General features: G+C 38.4%; 1 protein-coding gene and 1 long non-coding RNA gene across 2 annotated transcripts in view; one reads left to right on the top strand and one right to left on the bottom strand.

Moving 5' to 3' along the window:
• Positions 1–12,494, top strand: part of IQCJ (IQ motif containing J) — a 207,743-nt gene extending 195,249 nt beyond the window's left edge. Inside the window, exon 4 of the mRNA XM_033203005.1 lies at positions 10,366–12,494. Within this exon, the coding sequence (XP_033058896.1) occupies positions 10,366–10,549 (184 nt within the window). The 3' untranslated portion in view covers positions 10,550–12,494. The remainder of the gene's footprint in view (positions 1–10,365) is intronic.
• Positions 12,495–19,577: 7,083 nt separating this feature from the next.
• The window catches only part of LOC117079289, a 33,773-nt gene continuing 28,882 nt past the window's right edge, over positions 19,578–24,468 (bottom strand). The window contains exon 3 of the long non-coding RNA XR_004435359.1: positions 19,578–21,331. This is a non-coding gene — a long non-coding RNA (uncharacterized LOC117079289). The remainder of the gene's footprint in view (positions 21,332–24,468) is intronic.

The raw sequence follows: 24,468 nt of genomic DNA, 5'->3' as shown, positions 1-24,468 counted from the left end.
GCCTGATTGCCCTAGCCAGAACTTCCAAGACTACGTTGAATAGGAGTGGTGAGAGAGGGCATCCCTGTCTTGTGCCAGTTTTCAAAGGGAATTTTTCCAGTTTTTGCCCATTCAGTATGATATTGGCTATGGGTTTGTCATAAATAGCTCTTATTATTTTGAGGTATGTTCCATCAATACCGAATTTATTGAGCGTTTTTAGCATGAAGGGCTGTTGAATTTTGTCAAAAGCCTTTTCTGCATCTATTGAGATAATCATGTGGTTCTTGTCTTTGGTTCTGTTTATATGCTGGATTACGTTTATTGATTTGTGAATGCTGAACCAGCCTTGCATCCCAGGGATGAAGCCCACTTGATCATGGTGGATAAGCTTTTTGATGTGCTGCTGAATCTGGTTTGCCAGTATTTTATTGAGGATTTTTGCATCGATGTTCATCAGGGATATTGGTCTAAAATTTTCTTTTTTTGTTGTGTCTCTGCCAGGCTTTGGTATCAGGATGATGTTGGCCTCATAAAATGAGTTAGGGAGGATTCCCTCTTTTTCTATTGATTGGAATAATTTCAGAAGGAATAGTACCAGTTCCTCCTTGTACCTCTGGTAGAATTCAACTGTGAATCCATCTGGTCCTGGACTTTTTTTGGTTGGTAGGCTATTAATTATTGCCTCAATTTCAGAGCCTGCTATTGGTCTATTTAGGGATTCAACTTCTTCCTGGTTTTGTCTTGGAAGAGTGTAAGTGTCCAGGAAATTATCCATTTCTTCTAGATTTTCTAGTTGATTTGCATAGAGGTGTTTATAGTATTCTCTGATGGTGGTTTGTATTTCTGTGGGGTCGGTGGTGATATCCCCTTTATCATTTATTATTGCGACTATTTGATTCTTCTCTCTTTTCTTCTTTATTATTCTTGCTAGCGGTCTGTCAATTTTGTTGATCTTTTCAAAAAACCAACTCCTGGATTCATTGATTTTTTGGAGGGTTTTTTGTGTCTCTATCTCCTTCAGTTCTGCTCTAATCTTAGTTATTTCTTGCCTTCTGCTAGCTTTTGAATGTGTTTGCTCTTGCCTCTCTAGTTCTTTTAATTGTGATGTTAGAGTGTCAATTTTAGATCTCTCCTGCTTTCTCTTGTGGGCATTTAGTGCTATAAATTTCCCTCTACACACTGCTTTAAATGTGTCCCAGAGATTCTGGTATGGTGTATCTTTGTTCTCATTGGTTTCAAAGAACATCTTATTTCTGCCTTCATTTCGTTATGTATCCAGTAGTCATTCAGGAGCAGGTTGTTCAGTTTCCATGTAGTTGAGTGGTTTTGAGTGAGTTTCTTAGTCCTGAGTTCTAGTTTGATTGCACTGTGGTCTGAGAGACAGTTTGTTATAATGTCTGTTCTTGTACATTTGCTGAGGAGTGCTTTACTTCCAATTATGTGGTCAATTTTGGAATAAGTGCGATGTGGTGCTGAGAAGAATGTATATTCTGTTGATTTGGGGTGGAGAGTTCTATAGATGTCTATTAGGTTTGCTTGGTACCGAGATGAGTTCAATTCCTGGATATCCTTGTTAACTTTCTGTCTCGTTGATCTGTCTAATGTTGACGGTTGAGTGTTGAAGTCTCCCATTATTATTGTATGGGAGTCTAAGTCTCTTTGTAAGTCTCTAAGGACTTGCTTTATGAATCTGGGTGCTCCTGTATTGGGTGCATATATATTTAGGAGAGTTAGCTCTTCCTGTTGAATTGATCCCTTTACCATTATGTAATGGCCTTCTTTGTCTTTTGATCTTTGATGGTTTAAAGTCTGTTTTATCAGACACTAGGATTGCAACCCCTGCTTCTTTTTGTTCTCCATTTGCTTGGTAGATCTTCCTCCATCCTTTATTTTGAGCCTACATATGTCTCTGCATGTGAGATGGGTCTCCTGAATACAGCAGACTGATGGGTCTTGAATCTTTATCCAGTTTGCCAGTCTGTGTCTTTTAATTGGAGCATTTAGTCCATTTACATTTAAGGTTAATATTGTTATGTGTGAACTTGATCCTGCCATTATGATATTAGCTGGTTATTTTGCTCGCTAGTTGATGCAGTTTCTTCCTAGCCTCGATGGTCTTTACATTTTGGCATGTTTTTGCAGTGGCTGGTACCGGTTGTTCCTTTCCATGTTTAGGGCTTCCTTCAGGGTCTCTTGTAAGGCAGGCCTGGTGGTGACAAAATCTCTAAGCATTTGCTTGTCTGTAAAGGATTTTATTTCTCCTTCACTTATGAAACTCAGTTTGGCTGGATATGAATTCTGGGTTGAAAATTCTTTTCTTTAAGAATGTTGAATATTGGCCCCCACTCTTTTCTGGCTTGGAGAGTTTCTGCCGAGAGATCTGCTGTTAGTCTGATGGGCTTCCCTTTGTGGGTAACCCGACCTTTCTCTCTGGCTGCCCTTAAGATTTTTTCCTTCATTTCAACTTTGGTGAATCTGGCAATTATGTGTCTTGGAGTTGCTCTTCTGGAGGAGTATCTTTGTGGTGTTCTCTGTATTTCCTGAATTTGAATGTTGGCCTGCCCTACTAGGTTGGGGAAGTTCTCCTGGATGATATCCTGAAGAGTGTTTTCCAACTTGGTTCCATTTTCCCCCTCACTTTCAGGCACCCCAATCAGACGTAGATTTGGTCTTTTTACATAATCCCATACTTCTTGCAGTCTTTGTTCATTTCTTTTTCTTCTTTTTTCTTTTGGTTTCTCTTCTCACTTCGTTTCATTCATTTGATCCTCAATCGCTGATACTCTTTCTTCCAGTTGATCGAGTCGGTTACTGAAGCTTGTGCATTTGTCACGTATTTGTCGTGTCATGGTTTTCATCTCTGTCATTTTGTTTATGACCTTCTCTGCATTAATTATTCTAGCTGTGAATTCTTCCACTCTTTTTTCAAGATTTTTAGTTTCTTTGCGCTGGGTACGTAATTCCTCCTTTAGCTCTGAGAAGTTTGATGGACTGAAGCCTTCTTCTCTCATCTCGTCAAAGTCATTCTCTGACCAACTTTGATCCGTTGCTGGCGATGAGCTGCGCTCCTTTGCAGGGGGAGATGTGCTCTTATTTTTTGAATTTCCAGCTTTTCTGCCCTGCTTTTTCCCCATCTTTGTGGTTTTATCTGCCTCTGGTCTTTGATGATGGTGACGTACTGATGGGGTTTTGGTATAGGTGTCCTTCCTGTTTGATAGTTTTCCTTCTAACAGTCAGGACCCTCAGCTGCAGGTCTGTTGGAGATTGCTTGAGGACCACTCCAGACCCTGTTTGCCTGGGTATCAGCAGCAGAGGTTGCAGAAGATAGAATATTGCTGAACAGCGAGTGTACCTGTCTGATTCTTACTTTGGAAGCTTCCTCTCAGGGGTGTACTCCACCCTGTGAGGTGTCGGGTATCAGACTGACCCTAGTGGGGGATGTCTCCCCATTAGGCTACTCAGGGTTCAGGGACCCCTTGAGCAGGCAGTCTGTCCCTTCTCAGATCTCAACCTCCATGTGGGGAGATCCACTGCTCTCTTCAAAGCTGTCAGACAGAGTCATTTGCATCTGCAGAGGTTTCTGCTGCTTTTGTTGTTGTTGTTTTTTAGCTGTGCCCTGTCCCCAGAGGTGGAGTCTACAGAGACCGGCAGGCTTCCTTAGCTGCTGTGAGCTCCACCCAGTTCGAGCTTCCCAGCGGTTTTGTTTACCTACTTAAGCCTCAGCAATGGCGGGCACCCCTCCCCCAGCCTTGCTGCTGCCTTGCGGTTAGATTGCAGACTGCTGTGCTAGCAATGAGGGAGGCTCCGTGGCCGTGGGACCCTCCCGGCCATGCATGGGATATAATCTCCTGGTGTGCCCGTTTGCTTAAAGCGCAGTATTGGGATGGGAGTTACCCAATTTTCCAGGTGTTCTGTGTCTCAGTTCCCCTGGCTAGGAAAAGGGATTCCCTTCCCCCTTGTGCTTCCCACGTGAGGCGATTCCTCGCCCTGCTTCAGCTCTCGCTAGTCGGGCTGCAACAGCTGACCGGCACCGATTGTCTGGCACTCCCTATTGAGATGACCCCAGTACCTCAGTTGAAAATGCAGAAATCACCGGTCTTCTGTGTCGCTTGCGCTGGGATTTGGATACTGGAGCTGTTCCTATTCGGCCATCTTGCTCCGCCCCTCTGAGAGAGCATTTCCAAAAGAACTTAAAGATGTTTAGTAAACCCTTATTAAATTGCATTTGAGAGTAATACATATCTTCTTTAGTCGAAAATTTAATTAAAAGAAGATACGAGAGAAGAGTGATTGAGAGCACAGACTTTGGAATTTGAGTAACTTAGGTTCAAATCCCAGCTCTGCTTTTTACCTGCTGTGTGACCTTGGGAACACTAATGGCCTCTCTGGGCCTCAGCTGCACTTCTCTGTAAAATGAGAATGCTAACCTGTCTTATTAAATTGTAATTAGCTTTCAATGAGAAAATTCAAGACTAGACATTTAGTCTAGTGTATTTTTTCCATGCAAACATACTTTTTTCAAACATATTTTTATGTCCACTTGGATTAATAAAACATTGCCAGGAAGGATCCTTAGATGACTTGCAACGGTTACTTCAAAGTATTTGAAAGTGTTTGATATGTCCTTTCCTTAAGTAATTGTAATAGTTTATCTAGGAGTTCTATTTGTCAAGTTTGGGCTAAGTAACTTACATACATTATCTTTGACTCCTGCAGGGGTTACAAAGATGTTATTCTTACTCCTATTTTATGGATAAGCAAGAGTGAGGCCAGCATGTTTAGTATTTTGTCTAAAGCTACAGCTCATGAGAGGTAACTAGGCAAGAACCTCTATGACTCTAAGCACGCTTTATCATGAGATAAAACTTTCTCTTTTTTGAGCTATTTCTGGGATGCAATGTTAGAAGAATTACATTTGTTAATCACCTGTAACATATGTCCCAGAACTGTGGAGTGGTCACTGCCCTCAAGGATTGTACATTCTAGTGGGGGAAGAGGACTTGTTTGAAAAGAGGCAACTGGATTGGCCTAATCTGATACTCTTCTTTTTGGGTGTTAATAGCATTGCAGGACCACTATTCTCTTTCTTAGACTCAGTAACCCCGAGTGCATTATTTCTGAAGTGCCTTCTCAGTCCTTATAAAGAAAAGAGTGTTATAGATCCAGGACCCAAATTGCCCCAATTCTCGTGTGTGAGAACATCGGCATTCTTGACAGTCTGCAGAGTCACAGGTATTTAAAAAGAGACCTGTGGAAAGAGCCAAGAAGGCATAGTCCCTGGTACATAGGAAGCATCATCCATCAGTGTGGCAGTGAAGTCGAGAGCTACAAACCGGACGGATGCTGGAGTGGAGGGGAAGCAGGCTGGAGAGAGAGGGCAGTTTCTGTGGGAAACCTGCCTGTTGCATGCAGTGGCCCCGTATTGACATTTGAGCAAGTTTGTATCAGGATACAGCATTGGGATAGGTAACAAATGATGAAAATATGATATATCTGTTAGGATAGCTTTTAGTTAGCTGCACATAGAAAAATCAGCAAACAGACTGAAACAAGTAGGAGTTCTCCTTCTCCACTCACAGTCAGTATATGACAAGCCAAACCCACTCTGCTTCTCCATTTGTGCCTTTTGCTGACCCTTAAGGAGGGAACACATGTAATGGGGGCCAGGGATCTGCTCCGAGTGCTGGGAATGATGATCACTTCCCATCTTGTTCCCTGAGACTGGCCAGGACTCTTTGGTTGTCAGTATCAGAAACTCAACTCAAACTAATTTATAGATGTAAACAAGATTATATAGAATCACATAACAGAAACACCCATGGTCTAACGTGCTTTAAGCACAGTGAAACCCAGGTGGTTGGGCAAGGTCATCAGGCATCTGTCTTTCCTCTTCTGTAAAGTCTGCTCTTCCCATGATTCATTCTCATGTGGGCTCTCCCAACATTGCAACAGAGTGGCCACTGCCAGCTCTAGGCTTGCAGGTAGTTTCAGCTCTGCTTGCTGAAACTTTAGATGAAAAAGAGGGCCTTTTTCTCAGTAGTCTCAGTACAATCCCCACAGCAGCCTTTAATAGACCTGGCTTGAACCATGTGTGCGTCTCCAAAATGAACTAACCACTGCCCTCTGGCTGGTCAGCCCAGGGGAATGGGCCACCGTCTGCAGTGATAGGGTAGAATCTGTTTCATCCAAAGCTCACTAGTAGAGAGTTGGTGGATCCGCAAAACCAATGAAAAGGAGAAATTAATACTGGGCACGCAAAATCTACCCATGTAATAATCATGGTGCCTCCCTCACAGCTCACTTGTGGTAAGGATTGAATGGGAGAATGCACACAAAAAAGAGCTCTATGTACATCAGCTATTGTTTCCAGGAGACTCAGATTCAATGTATCCTCTCTCACCGTGTCCTCTTTCGTTCATCCCTAAATTCAGCCTACTTGAGTCATAATGTATTTTGAGTTTTTTATAATTGTTTGGTAACATATAAGAAATAGTACTTTCTCATTAAAAAAATCAACATTTCTGGCTGTTCTTAAAAAGTTGAAACATCTGTCAATTATCAACTTCACCAAAGCAGAGTTGCCCACACTGCCCAGTCTGCACCCAACTGCCCAGTCTGCCCCCAACCTGACCCCAGGTGGCTTCTGAGATCCTCTTCCCAACTTTGTAGCCTCAGACTTAACTGCTCTTCTCTGGGATCCTCCTGTTTCCTGCCTGTTGTCTTCACTTCTGTGCCTTTGCCCAAAGATTTTCTTCCTCCCCATCAATCTCAATCTTATCCATGCTTTAGGACTAATTAAAATGCTAGGACTCCCTCAAGCCTTCTCTAAGCACCCTAGCTCTCTGAGAGCCCTTTCCTCTCCTCTCCTCTTCTAGATAAACACATCCCTTGGCAACCAGGACTGCACAGACTGTGAGTCCCCCAAATGGCTGTGAGTGCACGAGAGAGCCAACTGCACTGTAAAACGAACAGGGATATACAGAAAAAGGGCAGAGGCAGGCAGATTGTGCCACCCCTGCTATGAGAGAAGATAGATAGGAACTGACCTGGCAAAAAAAAAATTATTGAAAATGTATTTGTCGTCTGTTTAGATATAAACTCTTACACTTTATTTATAATTCAAAATACAGGAACACACAAATGTGCTTTCTTACTTTAACAAGCCTTTAAAGAATTATATGAATAGCATTGTCTAGTTTCAAAAATAAAAATGTCAAGGTAGTGTGTAATTTACTCTGTGGCCACAAAGGAGACTTGTGAGCAGGAATTATGATACATCTAGGAGAAGAAGGCTGAAAGTGATTCATTATGATTGAGAGATGAGGTGCTTCTACGTTTTATTTTAGTTCCCTCTTACAGTAAAATAGCATCTGGAGATGGTATTAAGACAGCTTAATATTGGAACAATTTAATCTTTGAAGGTCATGTTGTAGGAATGGCCAAGGGAAGTAAATAACATGTGATGTAAACACTTTTCTATGATACAGAGAGTAACATAATATAGCTCCATCACTAAAAAACAGTGTAGCAATTTTGGGTAATAGCCTGGTGTGACATGAGGGCCCTGTCATTTTTTAACCCCAAATGCTAATTTAAAGACTCGTCCAGCTTATCTAGTCCTTAAAACTGTAATTATGAAGGACAAGTAGTAACGAGAAATATATATATCATATTATAGCATGTTTTAAAAATAATAAGGTCGTGTAATACATTGTTTTTACATATGTGGATGACTATAAAGTAAATATTACAAAATAAGATAACTCCTGTATTAAGAAAGTCAGTGGATGTATAGATGTTTTAAATACATATTTTAAAAGTACTTAATATTGTCACCTTATAAATTAAAAAAAGGATATCCATTAAGTAGGAAGAAAGTAATATTGTCTTTTTAATACCGGACTTAAGGAGAACTGGTATGCCTATTTCCAAATTCCATAAAACCAGGAGGGAGAAGAGGATGTTTTAAGTGCAAATTCCTTTGCAAACCTCTCATCTCAGCTTTGCCCAAAGTTATTTGGTTCTTTACAGGTGTCACACTGCCCTCTGGTGTTCAACAAGCTAAAATGTAATATCTAAAATGGTCACTATATTTTGTTTTTATATTTTCTGAGTAATGAAGACGATTTAAAGGGGGGAATAAAAAAGACAGTGTAGAATACCGCAAAGTCCTAGAAAGTTGTGGGTGTTCTATGGGTTGTCAACATTTTCTAATTTTTAAACTGCCTTTAACATGTTACACATTTTGAGCTTTTGATGGGCAGGTTTAGAGACTTGAGGCACCTGCAAGCAGCAGAACTTGTTAGCTGGGCTCTGGGATACCCCAAGCAACTCAGAGGATCTGAAAATCACTGACAGTTTCCTTAAGTTCACTCTTCACTGATATAATGGGTCCTGACGAAGCAACAAGCCCACCAAACTCAGGCAGGCAATCTTACAGGACGCCCTTTCCCATTCTGCTTAAAATCTTTAAGCCAAAGAAAAACAGAAATAAAAATGCACTTTGAGCAAGATTTCACAATAAAACAGTGACCAAATATAATTCAAATTTGGGCCAGATTCTGCTTTAATGGGGCTTGAAGTATGTGTAATCTGAAAAGTCCTTAAAAAAAAAAAAACACTCTAAAAATACCTTATTTTTACAATTCTATACAAATCATGAAGAGCCCCTCATCAGGGTCTTGGAATAGGCTCCTGGCCTTTAAGGAAGAACCCCTAAAGCTTAAGTTTCCTAGCTTCAGGGAATTGGCCACTGATCCAAAAGTATTGTTTTCACTACAGTTTCTGGACTTTTCCTTGAGCATTATAATTCTCAGACCTTTAATAAGTTAGGGAAACATACAAATTCGATAATGTGGTAGCATTTTTGTGTTATTTATATCCTGTGACCATTGAGAATTGATAATGATCTTTGAACTATTCCAGTCAAATGAAAATAAATCAGTTTGTTTATTCAGAAACAACTTTAATGACTTAGGTTGTGCGTGGAAGAATTACAGAAGATCAGATGCTTCCAGGAGTTTAGAAAAGATAGTGATGGAATTAATACAGCTATCTTAAACTACTTTAAAAGGCTGAATCCTAACAACTGGTCTGCATGTACTGCTGACTCCCAGAAGAGGTTAGATTGTGTTCAGTGACCCCCTATGAAAACCTAGATGTTAATCTCAAAGATCAGAAGCCAGTCTGATGTGGTTTGGCTCTGTGTCCCTACCCAAATCTCACCTTGAATTGTAATGATCCCCACATGTCAAGGGTGTGACCAGATGTAGATAATTGAATCATGGGGGCAATTTCCTCCATGCTGTTCTGTTGATAGTGAGTTCTCAGGAGGTCTGGTGGTTTTACAAAGGGCTTCCCCCTTTACTCAGCACTCATTCTCTCTCCTGCTACTCTGTGAAGAGGTGCCTCCTACCATGATTGTAAGTTTCCTGAGGCCTCCCCAGCCATGCAGAACTGTGAGTCAATTAAACCTCTTTTCTTTATAAATTACCCAGTCTCAGGTATTTCTTCATAGCAACATGAAAACGGGCTAATACACAGTCTGTCCATGGGGGAGTCAGTTAGCTTATACTAAGAAGAGGTTTCTATTATCCTAAGCAGAAGATAATTTATTTCTTCTGATACTAATCACAGAAAATAACTTCCTTAGGTGAAACCTGAAATAGCTGCCTGATCACATTACATTAATTCTCTGGGTAGTACATAACACTTGAATAATCTTTGTCCATTTCTTTCTTTATAATCTTTGTCCTTTTTCTATTCCCTTCCACAGTATATAAAACCCATGGTGCGGTGCTTTTGCCTGCCTTGTGCCCCACATCAGGGCCACTGCATTTGGCCATGCAGACTGTGCAGCACATCACTGACACCCTTCACCTTGCAGTCATGCAAAGGATAGCTCTGGAGCTGTGCACGGCAGAGTCCCTGTTCAGAGTCTATGGCTGACCCTGGCACAGAATGGCCCCTCAGAAATCACACACTGAGTGAATGCAGAAGTAGTAGTCAGCCTATTTATTATTCTCATTTAAAATATAAGATGAAAAATTGAAAGGGTTTTGTGTCTCATAAATCAAAGTACATTTACTTGTGCAAATTAGTTTGTTTTGACCATTGAATTTTATTATTAAGTTGACTCTTTTAGGCCAGTTGAGTGCAGTCAAGTCTGTGAAAGTCAAACCAGTAAGGCAGGGAGACAGTCTCAGTGGCCGAATTGAAGTTAAAGTTCAGGTCTCCTGGTTAACTACATCACATTCTGTGTGTTCTACTTCCCTTGTCACCAAAGCCAATTCCTTCAGACTCCTTGTGAATTTCTGAGTCTGTGGGCTATGATCCAGCAGTAATCATGTGTGTACTGTTTTCTTTTGTTTTGTTTTGTTTCAGCATTCAGCGAGCATGGCGAGAGTACCTGCAGCGGCAGGAGCCCCTGGAGAAGAGGAGCCCGTCCCCACCCTCCCTCTCCTCAGAGAAGCTGAGCAGCTCTGTCAGCATGAACACCTTCTCCGACAGCAGCACACCCGTGAGTGTCATGTTTCTTTTTCTATGTCCTGACTTGACATTCAACTGAAAGCCTAGACTTTGGTTCTAAGAGAGAAATCTTGGGATGTGAGCAGGTGCTTTGTGACAGTGAGGATCTACGTTGCTTATTTGCTACACAGGAACCCATGGTGAGAGTTTTGTCACCTCAAAATGAAGACACAATTCATAAGCACAAAGTGAACTTTATCAAGTCTGGAGAAAATAGATTGCATTTATGTGTTCTCCTTTCTCTATTACGGAGGTGTCTTTTTTCTTTTTCTTTATAATAGCATATTTCTTTTGGTATGTGCTGTGTGTTTCTTTTATTGTGTGGTGCTAATATGATAGAAGATGAGATTGGTTATAAGGAGTAGAAAGAGAACTTTTACAGGAAGAATCCAAAGTGGTCACACACTCAGGGGTTGCAACTCAAATGCCTCCAGGGACCAGGTAAGTCACCCTCATGACTGAGGTGGCTGACCTGTGCCCCTGGCTACGTGGAGAACATAGGCCTCACCCAAAGGGCAGCGCACTTGGCTCCTGAGAATGTGTCGTCCTGTGGCAATACAGGCAAGCATGGCCAAATGTGATTTTCTTTCTTTAGGAGATGTCAGAAATCTGTATTTTTTAAGTGTTAGCATCCAGTAATAAAATTTAAAAGGTAAAGCAACCCTGCCTACAGACCACAATTGACCTACAGGCCACCAGTTTAAGAAATCTGAGATAGAGAGTTAAGGAATAAGGGAAACTGCTGGAAGTATTTGTTTTCTAAAAACTCCAAAAGTGGGAAGAAATCAGTGATGAGGGATTTATGAACCAGGGTTTTGTGGATTTAAGCATTGTGATCATTTGTAACCAGTCACTGAAATGCTGAAGAGTTAGAGAAATGAAGTAATTACACAAGTATTTTACTTCCAAAAATTTTCCTTTACTATTGGTTATCATGTTTATTATGTGGTAAAAAGGTTTCCCAACACTCAAAACAATGTATTCTTTTTGGGATCAGGTAAAAGTTACTGTATTTGAAATGTTTTCAGATGGTTGCATTGCATTTTCTTTAGTAAATGGTTTTGCTTAGATATGGATTTAAAGAGAGAGAATAAGTTGAGTTTACAGCAATGCAAATAAAAGTGGCAGAAGATCTATTTTTAATTGACAGCAGAAATTGAACATTTAGTGAATCCTCACTTTTTAAAACAATTATTTGGGGGAATGGCTTATCCTAACTGACCTCACTATCACTAGAGGGCACTCATGAACCACACTGGAAAACCCCAGGGCTTCTCGTTTGTGTCTAACTCATGGTTTGTGAATAAAAAATAAAGTGAGAATTGAGTGTTCAGGATGTCTTTGCTGTGAATGCCATTAGAAAGTGCAAATTAGATGACTTTAACATTTTATTTGAATGATGGAAACTCAATATTAGAAATCACTTTGTGAGTTAAATGTTTGGATTCACTATTTTTGTACCTTCTCACAGCCTAATTCAAGACAATTCTCAGTTGCTGCTGAATCCAGTGATATCTAAAAGTTTCAGTGTTGCTTTAGGGTGCTTAACCTTTTGGTTTTATTGGACTTCTATGAGAATATATGTTTGTTTTATATTTGTACTGCTGTACCGCTTCGATTCTAGCATAAGTGTTTTGTGTATAAATGCATGTTCTTCCCTTTTCATGAGTCATCAAGTTCATTTATATCTCTGCACAGCTTCACTAACAGTTCTACCTTATTTAATTTGGCTTAGCTTCCTGGTTACTTGTTGGTTTTTAGTAGAAGATATTTCCTCCCTCAAATATTCCCAGCAATTTGGTCTCCCATAAGGTATATCTGACAGACGTGAGAGTACATCCTGTAGCCCCACCATATCATCATCCTTTAGCTCTGTGCTCATGGGATAAGGACGACTATATTCAGTGAATGGCAGTCTGGCTCACCCATGGCTGCCTATAAAAAGTGAGAATCAATGCCTGTAATCCTAGCACTTTGGGAGGCCAAGGTGGGAAGATCGCTTGAGGTCAGGAGTTTGAGACCAGCCTGTCTAACATAGTGAAACCCTGTCTCTACTAAAAATACAAAAATTAGCTGGGTGTGCTGGTGCGCACCTGTAATCCCACTTACTTGGAAGACTGAGGCAGGAGAATGAATGGCTTGAACCCAGGAGGCAGAGGTTGCAGTGAGCCAAGATCACACCACTGCACTCCAGCCTGGGTGACAGAGGGAAACTCCTTCTCAAAAAAAAAAAAAAAGTTAGAATCAGAACAGATTTTCAAAAAGAATTAGCTGTCAGAAAGCAAGCAGGCCCTGCCCAGAATACAAATAGAAGTTATTGATTATAACAAATGACTTAAATATTGATAATGACAGTGATGTGACACTAAATGTAAAAAATAAAATATGAAAATATAAGATGTTGGGATGTTTCCAAGTCTCTAGTTTGTCACTTAGGTAAAATATCCAAGTCATAATTTAAAAGAAAACTTTATGTGTAGCTGTTTGGAGTTTAGTGAGCTAAGCTTGTTTTATCTGCCATGATCATCAGTTTGCCAGGGACCTTTTTGGGAAGATTCATCCTTAGGTCTCTTGGGGGTTGCAGTTACCCGCGGACAAGTTTCCTGGTGGAAGGAAGGTGATTCTGCTCTACCTTGACCAGCCTGCCAGACCCACTGGGTTCATACACACTCTCAGGGAGCCCCAGATAGGAAGACTTGGTTTTCTCACCCTCCAGTGAATTGACCTCAAGTTTATGGAGGGAATAGGATGACCCCTGGCCTACACTGACTAAGCCTGTCATCAAGAAATGAGCTTCCTCTAACATCCATGAGTCCATTTGGAACTTCTGTGTTAAAAGCCTTCAGTCCAAGTCAAATGTTGTCAGTGAGCTGTGTTCCTGGGGAGTTCTTCAGGCCCTGCCTCTTGCTTGATCTTTTCCAGGTTATTGAACCTCAGTTCTCTTTCTCTGGGTTTAATCTATTGCTGTTGCTGCCTAGACAATTTTCTGTCTTCTCAAATCTGGTCAACTGCCTGTATTGTCCCAAGTCCCTACCTTCCTGCTACTAACCTCTAGCACAACCTTAATGGAGGCCAACATGCCCTTACCTAACTTCTGGACATTGCCAGCTGTAATATACTGCATGAGGCTGCAGTGCAGAGGTTGCAGTAAGCCGATAATAAACTGCAATTATTGCCTATCTCAACTGTCTTACCCAGGCATGTACTACATGGGAAATCAGCTCACTAATCTGGTTGAGTTCCTGTGTGCAGCTGAGAATGATGCTTCTGCATGCTTCTGCTCTGATTGTTCTGGCTAAGCATAGTGTTTAATATAGTTCTTAGAACATTTCTGCCTTAAAATATATAACAACAGTAATGTTTAAGTATGAGTTCTCAAATTCATTATCTTAATAAGAACTGAGCACTTGTTTTGTGCCAGGCACTCTGCTATTATCTTGTTTAATCCTCTCAATGATCATACAAAGAAAGGCACTATTATTATCTCCATTTTACAGATGATGAAAATGAGACTTAAAGAGATAACTACCTTTTCTTGGGCCACCCATTGGGCTGGAGCTCCATGTTTTATTCTTCCACTATATTATTTTAAAAGAAGGCTGCATTTAGACATGGTCAAGCTGTAGGGGTAGCAATCAGTTCATGCATTTCTAAGACTGTTTTACAATTTGGTAGTCATAAACAGTGAATGAAACAATATTTTTAAAATCCTCATTTGATTTTATAAATTGCTTCATTCAATGCTCCTTGATTAAAACCTCAAACCTCAGCTGTTCAATGCCAAATTAAAGAGCAACAGGAGGGAAGATAATAGTAAGTTATGTTAGCAATTTGTGTATTAAATGCCCTTATACCACAATGTATCATGTGGCAACAGAAAAATTTGTTTTAGAAATAGGAATTTTGAATAGCAACTGTTAGGGAATGGAGCTTGTGGATATCAAAATGATTTTTAAAAAGAGTAATCTTTTCTCCTTAAAAAATGTTAGTTATTGCACAAAGGACAACAGTAAGAAATGCCTTGTGTATTTTTTATTAATCAATTTCATATCATAAAATATTTACTGCTTTTCGTTTCCAGCTCCCAGAGATCTGTAGCTTGTCTAATAGGATTATCATGGAAAGAAACTACAGTATGGTATTTTCTAAACTCCGAGATTGATAACCTTTTCAGAAATTATTAGCATGCCCTTACAAATAAGTCCAGAAAAATCTTTGGGATTATTTAGAGACATTCTCAATCTCTTTTGGCTTAGAATTGTCTCCTCCTGCGTGGGCCTTGCTTTGTGGTCACGCCTACTCTCTCCCATTGGTTCCCATATTATTATGATCTGGCCTATAGGGGGCACTGTGGCTCATGGAATGAGGCGCTGCCTGGGTAAGAGGATGTGACTTAAAATAGCAGCTCTGCCACTATTTCTATGTGTCCAAGATATATCATTTGAGAGGACATTCTTCATCTGCAACTGGAAATAATATCCACCTCAGAAATGGATTGGGATGGCTGTGAAGGTTAAACGGCACTACGCGTGTAAACTACAGCACAGAACCTGGAACTCTGAAGGCTCTCACTAAATGTTAGTTGATTTTGACTCTGCTCTTGAAAACATTCAGTGAGTTTATTCAAAATGCTGTGGAAAAATTGTGGAGAGCAGAGATGGAATTTTTAACTTGACACTGATTGAGGGGCACAGTACTTGTTTGTGATTCCCCAAGTGAATCCATGAGAATCAACTCATGTCCCAGAATGAATAGGAATATATATATTGGAACTGTACATTACAAAGGTAATAAATTAAGCATTTATTTTAGTGCTGCTCTTACTAAAGATTGATTTTCCAGTTCTGAAAATGAACTGGGTCTTTTTGCATCTAAATGAGTAGACCTCCTCTGAGAGACCACCCCCACACTCAGAGTAAAAGCAAGCACAGACCGTTCTCCTTCCTTCCAAGACCCGATGAATAAGGAACAGGCAGATTCTTAGGACACTGGGCAAAGCAGAATTACGTGCCATTCCTGCAGCTGCCCAACTTCTACCAGCAGACCTTGCCTCACTCCTGGTCAAGAGGAATTATAGTCCTGAGCAGGGTCAAAACCAGCAATTTGGACCATCTGAAGACTCTGTTACCTCAAGTGTTCTAGAGTGAAGGCTGTGGGATGCACAGGTTAACAGCACTGCTTAAGTGTCCCGGCTTTTAGCAAGAGTGTGGATATTCAACAGATGACCCACCAAACCTTTCCAAATATACTTCTAAAAGTCAGTCTTACCCTTGCTGTTGAACACAGCATATTCACCAACATTCGGACTGCTTCATTACCCTCAAGCTTTACTGCCTTTTTCAGATTTACAACCTCCAGGCTTTAAGTACATTGAGAAAACTCTGGTGACTAATTAGGGAGAACGTCCTGTTACAAAGGCACACTTGGTTGGGGGAAAACTCAGCCCTAAAAGAGGATTTCTGGGACCCCTTCTAATACAATTTTGAGAGATTTAAAACTAGAGAATATAGGCTAGGCACGGTGGCTCATGCCTGTAATCCCAGCACTTTGGGAGGCCGAGGTGGGCAGATCACCTGAGGTCAGGAGGTCGAGACCAGCCTGACCAACGTAGTGAAACCCCGTCTCTACTAAAAATACATAAATTAGCAGGGCGTGATGGTGTGCGCCTGTAATCCCAGCTACCCAGGAGGCTGAGGCAGGAGAATCGCTGGAACCTGGGAGGCAGAGGCTGCAGTGAGCTGAGATCGTGCCACTGCACTCCAGCCTGGGTGACAGAGCAAGACTCTGTCTCAAAAACAACAACAACAACAACAACAACACAAAACTATAGAGAATATAAGCTTTGTGCTACTTAACAATTTAATAATCTAGATTTTCCAGGTCAGGGACAGGTTACAGTATTAAGCTCAGCTGTTATAAATTTAGGTCCCATGAATTCTAATGTTCTAGTATCCAAACATTATCTTTCATCCTTCCTTTCAGACCCCTAAATAGCACAAATTCTTTGTCTATTTGTTCCAAATTTTGGTTCTAAGAATATATTAACCATATATAAAAAGAGAAGTCTTCTTAGTATTAGAAGTAGATACATTTCTCTTTTTTCAAACCAGAGCGTGAGAGAGTATTTCATTTTCCAAAGTTTTATAAATTATATAATATATAAACATATATGACAGTATGCATAAATATATTTTTATGTAAAATAGTATATTTATATCACAAACATCAACTCTCTTTTATGTCTCTAAATATTGACTGATAATAGAGATTTCTTTTCCCAAATTATTTTTTAACATTATGATTTGAGGGTAATTTTTCTTGATAGGTTTAAAAATAAACATGTTGTTTTGGTTTGGGGGTTTAAAATTTTTTCAGAAGGACTGCTAATATTAAACATTGCATGAGTTCAGAATGATATGCAAAATTGACAGTGAATTGATCACTGATTCATTCATCCATAGTAACATAATAAATCTTCCTTAGCAGTCTCCACACTTAATGACCTATGAGTATAGATGCAAAAACCTAGACGTCAAGTATGTCACCTTTGATAAAGATAGTTGAGAAATAACTTGTTTTCTTTGTAGTTTACCTCAAGTCCACCCTTGGCATTTGTCCTCACATAAACTCTGTCTTTATTCTACAGCTTAGGCGAGATAAATTGTTAGATCTCTAATTTAGACACAGAGTGCACCTACATAATAAATCCAGTTTTATTATTACAAATAAACATTCCAAAGCACAGAAAGACAAGCATTGCATGTTCTCACATATTTGTGGAATCTAAAAATCTAAAACAATTGAACTAATGGGAAGAGAGAACAGAAGGATGGTTCCTAGAGCCTGGGAAAGAGAGTGGGAGCCTGGAGTGGGGCAACTGGGAATGGTTAATGTAATGGGTACAAAAAAAGTAATGAATGAATGAATAAGACATACTCTTTGATAGCACAACAGGGTGACTATAGTCAGTAATAACTTAATTGTACATTTAAAAATAACTGTAAGTATAATTGAATTGTTTGTAACACAAGGATAAATGCTTGGATGGATACCCCATTCTCCATGATTACTTAATGGATAATAATGTGATTATTTTACATCACATACCTGTATCAAAACATCTCATGTACCCCATAAATATATGCACCTAATATATAAAATATTAACAACAAACCAACATTCCACTCATTGAATGGGTATAAAAGATGGTTTAGGGTCCAAGGAGAAATTAGATGTGGTGAAACTGGAGTGTGATATATCATTGTGTTTCATTTCTTCTGGAAAGCTCATTAGCCTAAGGGTCTTTTGTAAATAAGACATTTTTGTGGATGGGGGATAATTATTCACATCCCTGGATTAGGTCTACATTCATTCACTCATTCCACAACTATTTGAATGTCTACTGTGTGCCAGACCTTTGCCAAGTACTGGGAATACAATGATCACCAAAATAAACACAACCTCTGCCCTTGCAGAATTTATAAATTCCTCAGTCATGGTTGACAATTCTTGTAACAGAGCTGTTGATAACTTACAGGCAATAATAACTATTAATTGATTAATTATATAGAAGGTTTAGGTGCTATTATTAACAAAAATCTTACTGCTGAAACATCTTCTAGAGCAGAATTTCTCTGAATGTGGCGCCTGAAATATTATTTTTATAGGACATTGGTAAATGTTAATTGGAAGAGAGGTAAAATGAGTCAATTTATTTACTTTACGACTTCTTTGAGACTTTTAAAGTTTATACACATTTTGATTCTGCAGGAAGGCTGTATTGTTTTCACATTTTCTATGCTTCTTTGAGCATGTAACCTGAAATGAGTCACATCTTACTGGACTTAATGGATCCATGGAACACATTTCGGGAAACATTATCCTAGAGTTACTAGGTGTTAAAGAAAAATTCCAATAACTCGAATTTTCCTCTAAGTGGCTCAATAATTCAATTAATGAGTTGAAGAATGCATTTCATAAAACTTCCAATGAAAGTTTTACACACAACATGTCCTTTTTGTAGGTCTGTATCTATACAGCTGTATTATGCAAATGAAAATTTTATTAAGTTAGTTCACAGATAAAACTTGTTGCATTAACTGGCTCATAGGGTTTATATAAAAAACAAATCTAGTCAACAAAACAATAGTACTAGAAGATGGAGTTTTAGAAAGTCAATAAATAACTCAGTTTCCCTTCTTGATTTAGAAATTTATTTTCAGAAATAAGAGATTTAGGCAGAGGGAGATCAAAATCTCAACTTTATTTCCTGTCAAAGCTGGATTTGAGGGTGTAACTCTGACTGTGGCAACATTTGACCTCTTACTGTTGAACTTTGGAATGAGAGAAACTTAACCAGTCTCACCTACAGGGCAAGCCAGAGTGAATCCTTTGCAGGGAGCTGGATCCCACACAGAGACGGAGGGAGGATGATCCTGAGCTGTAGAAACCCAGTTCCTTTGCCTAATCCTCCAATCAGTGTAACTCCTTCCACCTTTGTAGAGAGGAGAAAAGGATGGAAATCAGAGGCTGGGAGTCTTTAGGAAAATGCTTTCTTACAGAAACCTGAGAAAATGAGAAGGGGGTGCCCAACACTGGATACTTCAGGAAGCAAAAATTGGGCTTTTTTTTTTTTTATCATTTTAAGAATCACAAATACTTTTTATTCAGTTTGATTTTTATATGATTTTATATATTATAATATATTAATTAGTGTTTTCCAAATAATAATTACTTTTGGAACTTTTTTTAAAAGAAATGCAGATTCCAGAACCACAACAGATCTATCATGTCAGAATATCTGAGAAGCAGCCTGGGACTTTTAATTTTTTTTTTTTTTTTGAGACAGAGTCTCACTCTGTTGCCCAGGCTGTAGTGTAGTGGTGTGATCTCAGCTCACTGCAACCTCTGCTTCCCGGGTTCAAGCGATTCTTCTGCCTCAGCTTCCTGAGAAGCTGGGATTACAGGCACCCACCATCACGCCTGGCTAATTTTTGTATTATTAGTAGAGACAGGGTTTCACCATCTTGGCCAGGCTGGTCTTGAACTCCTGACCTCGTGATCCACCTGCCTTGGCCTCCCAAAGTGCTGGGATTACAGGAACTTTTAATTTTTAAAAATGCCCCAGATAATCTTCATCATTATTAAAGTGTAGAAAACACTAAGCTGTAGAAATTGAACAAAATTATCTAATTTATTTAGGAAACCTAAGTGGATCAGAACATTTAGGTAATCCATTTTTTTTCTCAATTTTTATTTGAATATTTTAGCATTATATAGATATGCTGTGAGAAGCTGGTGAGGCAATATTTTCCTGATGAGATGCCAGAACAACCACCATTGCTTTAATAGAATTTGTTCAGTGGCACTGGTTGTGTGGAAAAATGTTTTCTCCTCAGATTTATGGTTCTTTCTCAAAAATATGACAGAATACTATGCTCTTCAAGGAAAGCTGCTTTTGTTTGATCTACTTGGCCTTAAGGGAAGAATACATTTAATAAGCAATGATTAGATTAGTTTCAAGTTATTCTTCACTTGGGCTATAAGAATTATTTAGTTGGCATGAAAGGGGATTAGATAATTTATTAACTGGCAGAAATGACAATTATGACTGAAAATCATAATTATGGCATGTGACTAAATAGAAAGAGAAAAATATGTTGCAAAGAATGGTCATGGACATTGCTCATTTAAACATTCTTTAAAAGAATATGTGTACTATCAATTACCAGTTAGGTGTACAGATTAGTAACAATATAGCTAATTTTCTATTTTTACTTTATTCAGAGCTGAAAAACATCTAAAAATAGTGAGTTAAAGAAAGTTTTTCTTTAATCAACACTTGAAAATATACCCCAATCGTTTCAGAGATAGTAAGATGTTTTTCTGTTTATGTAGCTTTTTAATTTTATTACATAAACTGTTGTTAGAAGTTGAAGACGGTTGCCTTAATTTTTATTTTGCAATCTTTATGGATTGAATTAAAAAATAATTTTTGGACATGCTAAATATTCTGAGAGGTGTTTTAGAAGTAGATTCTGTATCCTTAGAGACCCTCTAGTTCCCACAGCAGCTTCTCCAGGGAAAAGCCCTTCTTCACTATATTCATCACAAATTAATTGCAGTTATTCATTTTTTAAAGCAGCACTAGAAGCTGATCTTAGCTTAAAGGAAGACTTATCTCACATATGAGCAGCAAATTGATTTTCTCTTCATGGCACTGTATCGATAGGGTTAAGTATTTTCATAGAAGACCATGTTATCTAATGCAAGTAGATTTTCAAGAAAATCACTATGCTAAATACTTCAGTAGAAGGACTTTATCTACATACAGCAGCAACTGTGACCTGCTTTAGAGATGACATCATTGGGTGTCATGTGGCTCTTTATGTGTTTCAGCCTCAGAAAGAGATAATCTGTGAAAGCCACAGAGCCTGATTTCTGCTGTGATAATCTTCAGCAGACCGAGGCTGGGGCTAGAACGAGGCAGACCTGTTCATATGGTGTGTGCAGTGCCTTGTGGAATTCTTAACTCTATTTTATTGTATTATGTTTAATCAAAAAGTAGATCAGATGATAGCATGAAGCGAATTGGCTGCTTTGGACTAATGGGATCTTCTTTTCTGCATTAAGATCAAGAACTTTTCTGGAATCCTCTGTTCTCCGAGTAGCCTCGTCTTCTCTGTGTGTTTCATCAATTTGAAGAACACTGGCAAAAATCAGCAAACTTCATCTCCCAGAAAGCTCTCGCTCTTTTTTGCCAGTACTTGAAGATTTCTGCTCCAAAATCTACTTTGAGCTGCTTGAGCATGGTGGTTGATAACTGAAAGGCAAAAGCATCACCTATTTAGTGTGTGTTACAGAAATTTTTTAGATAACTTTACTAGCTAACCCAGGTGACCCTTTACGGATTTCTTTCAAAGCCAATTTGAATAAACAACTCTTCCCTCTCAAATGGGCAAGAGTAACTCTTCAGCACCATGGAGAGGTCCGCGCAGCGTGCTGCAACGTGGGACTGTGACCAGGGCAAGCACTCCGACAGTGTAAGTTTTACAAATGTCTGCCATCTATTTTAGGTGTATCATATTTGTACATATGAAGAGAGAAAACTTCAAAGTCGAACTGAGTCAGGTTAAATTTAAGCTATAAAAGCTGATGGCCTTCATTACATTTTTAAATTCAGAATTAAGCATTTAAAATACATCAGAGTATTCATTTGAAAAAAATACTTCTCATTGCATAATTAGTATGTGGATATTTGATGCTTTGAATTTTGAGAATCTAAGTTTGGGTATTCTTTTTTTTAGTACACCAAAACTAATCGCATTGCAGTGGACAAAACAATGGCTTTGGAAATAGCATTTTAATATACACATATAAATAGTTCCAAATGTACAATCTGTTGCCCTTTGTATGCACAAGCCTCATTTGGAAAGTAGTTCCTGATTTGTACAGTTTGAGAGGGTCAGTGTTAAACTTTTTCACTTTAGATTATACTTTCAGTTACCAAAAGAACGAATGCCTAGGTATTCTAATGTCAGTACATGGGAGGTATTTGATGACTTAAAAATTTCAAATTTATTGGTATGAAATGTATAGAGTGGCAGTTTATTATAAGTAGAAATAATAAGTAAATTTATAAAATTATGTATGGGCCATTGAAATAGTACTTTTAGCATTATTGAAAATAATTAGTTTCAAAATGTTCAATTTAAATGTTCAAACAAGAAATAAAAACACACGGTTTCTTCAAAAACATCTTTTAACTCCATCTTTAAGGCTATCAAAGGTGTAGTTCTATGATATTATGATATGACACAACCAACAAAGAAATAATACTTTGAGTTACTACCCAGAATGACCCCAACAGATATTTTGATTAACTATTCAATTTTTTTCTAAGAGAACATATTGTCATTAAAAAATAATTTTAACAAATCATTATTCTTTTCTCAGGAACTTAAATGTGTTTCAGAACATTTATTTATGCAGAATCATTTATTTTAAAACCTAATAAACATATATATTTATATTATTGTATTATAAAATGTATTTCCCTTAGTAGTATTCTTCATTTTTAAAAACCAGTGGTAAATGCAATTTACTCAGCTCTACCTCTAATTCAAATATAATGGATTATTTCTGTTATGGATAATTTCCAAGTGAATTACTGTTCCTTCTTAACTCTTTGGTAATTTGACATTTGATTTTGGGATAAATGGTACTTACATTTTGACAGTGTATGAAGTTCAGAATTTTAGAGAATGTAACAATTTTATGTAAAGGAGACCTTGGTATACATTTTTGTCATCTTTCCTCAATAGATCCACTGATAATTTCTGTAATTGATGTCAGTATTTAAAAGGCCTTAGTTTTTGAAAAGAATGAAAGGTAGATTTATGATTTCAGTTTTTTTAAGTTTCATTTCCCCAAATTTTATTATTCTGCTTTGGTTAATAGGTAAGTAGGACTTTTCACACACTATTGCATGTACCTCTGTGATTTTAAACTTAAATTGTTCCCTTATGGTAAACTGTATCCATTTCCAGCCCCTGATGAACTTTGGACAAATCATTCTGGTTTATTAAATTATACATTCTAATCCAGAAGAATCCAAGATTCATGTCATAAAATGCATCTGCTTGCTCTGAAATGGTGTCTGGAGGAGATGTACCTGATTCAGAAATTTATTTGATCTTTGTCTCTGTCTCTCTGAATGATGTGATTCATTTATGATATTGTCAGAATGTAAAATTTTATATTTGCTGCTTTTTTTGCAAACATTTTAGTGATATATTTATAACTACAGTTATCCAGCACACACACTTTTCTGTAGTTGAGATATCATTGCCTATGTATTTATTTGACCAGAAATTGTTGCTGTATGACAAACTACAAACACATGTTTGCTTCTGTTTTGATAGCCTTTCAATCATTATTGAAACAGTCACCTGAACAGTAGAAAAATGTTCAGAGCTAAACTATTAGATATTCACATTTCTTTTTCTTTCTTTCTTTCCTTTTAAATAACATTCTGGTGGTAGCAGATGTATGTGAACAATCTTAAATTTAGTTGAGTGACATTTTGCTTTTCTTGCCAATGTAAAAATATGCTCCCAGATCTCTTTACTGTGGTCCACCCACCCTTGCAAGGGATTTATAACCTTTGGCTACAAAGAATGTAGGGGCATATTTATTTATGAAAGCCACCCTAGTTAGGATGCTTTACAAGCTGGCTGAATATAGAGGCAGTTAATTGGCAGGTGTGGTTTTTACTGCTGATTTTAACCCTTTTTGGCACTAAGAAAGATTAGTTGATCTTGGAAATAGTTCTTACATCCAAGGTATTCAGACTCATCTCTGTTGCATCAGTCTACATCACATATTCCTGTAGAAGCAGCTCCTCTAGCTACAGTCCCAACAGGAGCAGTTCCAGTAGGGAAGATCCTGAAACTGGAATGTGTTGCAAGAAGATCCGAAATGGTAGCTTCTTAGAGGGGCATAGGGATCCTTGGGGTTATTTCAGTGAGCAGGATGCTGATTGATTCCAAATGGGTTCTAGGCTTGTTTTAGTATGTTTCTAACACTCTAAGGGGCTCAGTGGACATTAGAGGCTCAAGAGAGGTACCCTAGAATCCCAGAGAATCACTATAGAATCATGATTCAGCATAAAACTTTCTATCAAGTGATTTTTGTCCTCAGTTACTATGTTTTACTGTTGTTCCTTTCTCTGTCCCAATTTTATTTGCAAGGCACATTCCTACTTTATATTACTTGATGGACCTAACTAGATATGACCTGACTGATTTGAGATTTACATTAAGTATTACAAGAAATGATGGAATAATCTTACATTTTCCAGAGAACTGAAAAGAGCTTAGGGACTTTTCATGGAAGATATACACATAGCTGAAAGTCCGAGAATATTATCCAAATAGAAATGTCTGGATATGATGCTTT

The sequence above is a fragment of the Trachypithecus francoisi genome, unplaced genomic scaffold (assembly GCF_009764315.1).
Source record: "Trachypithecus francoisi isolate TF-2019V2 unplaced genomic scaffold, Tfra_2.0 Lachesis_group0, whole genome shotgun sequence".
Classification (NCBI taxonomy): Eukaryota; Metazoa; Chordata; class Mammalia; order Primates; family Cercopithecidae; genus Trachypithecus; species Trachypithecus francoisi.
This window is presented reverse-complemented; position numbering and strand designations above follow the sequence as displayed.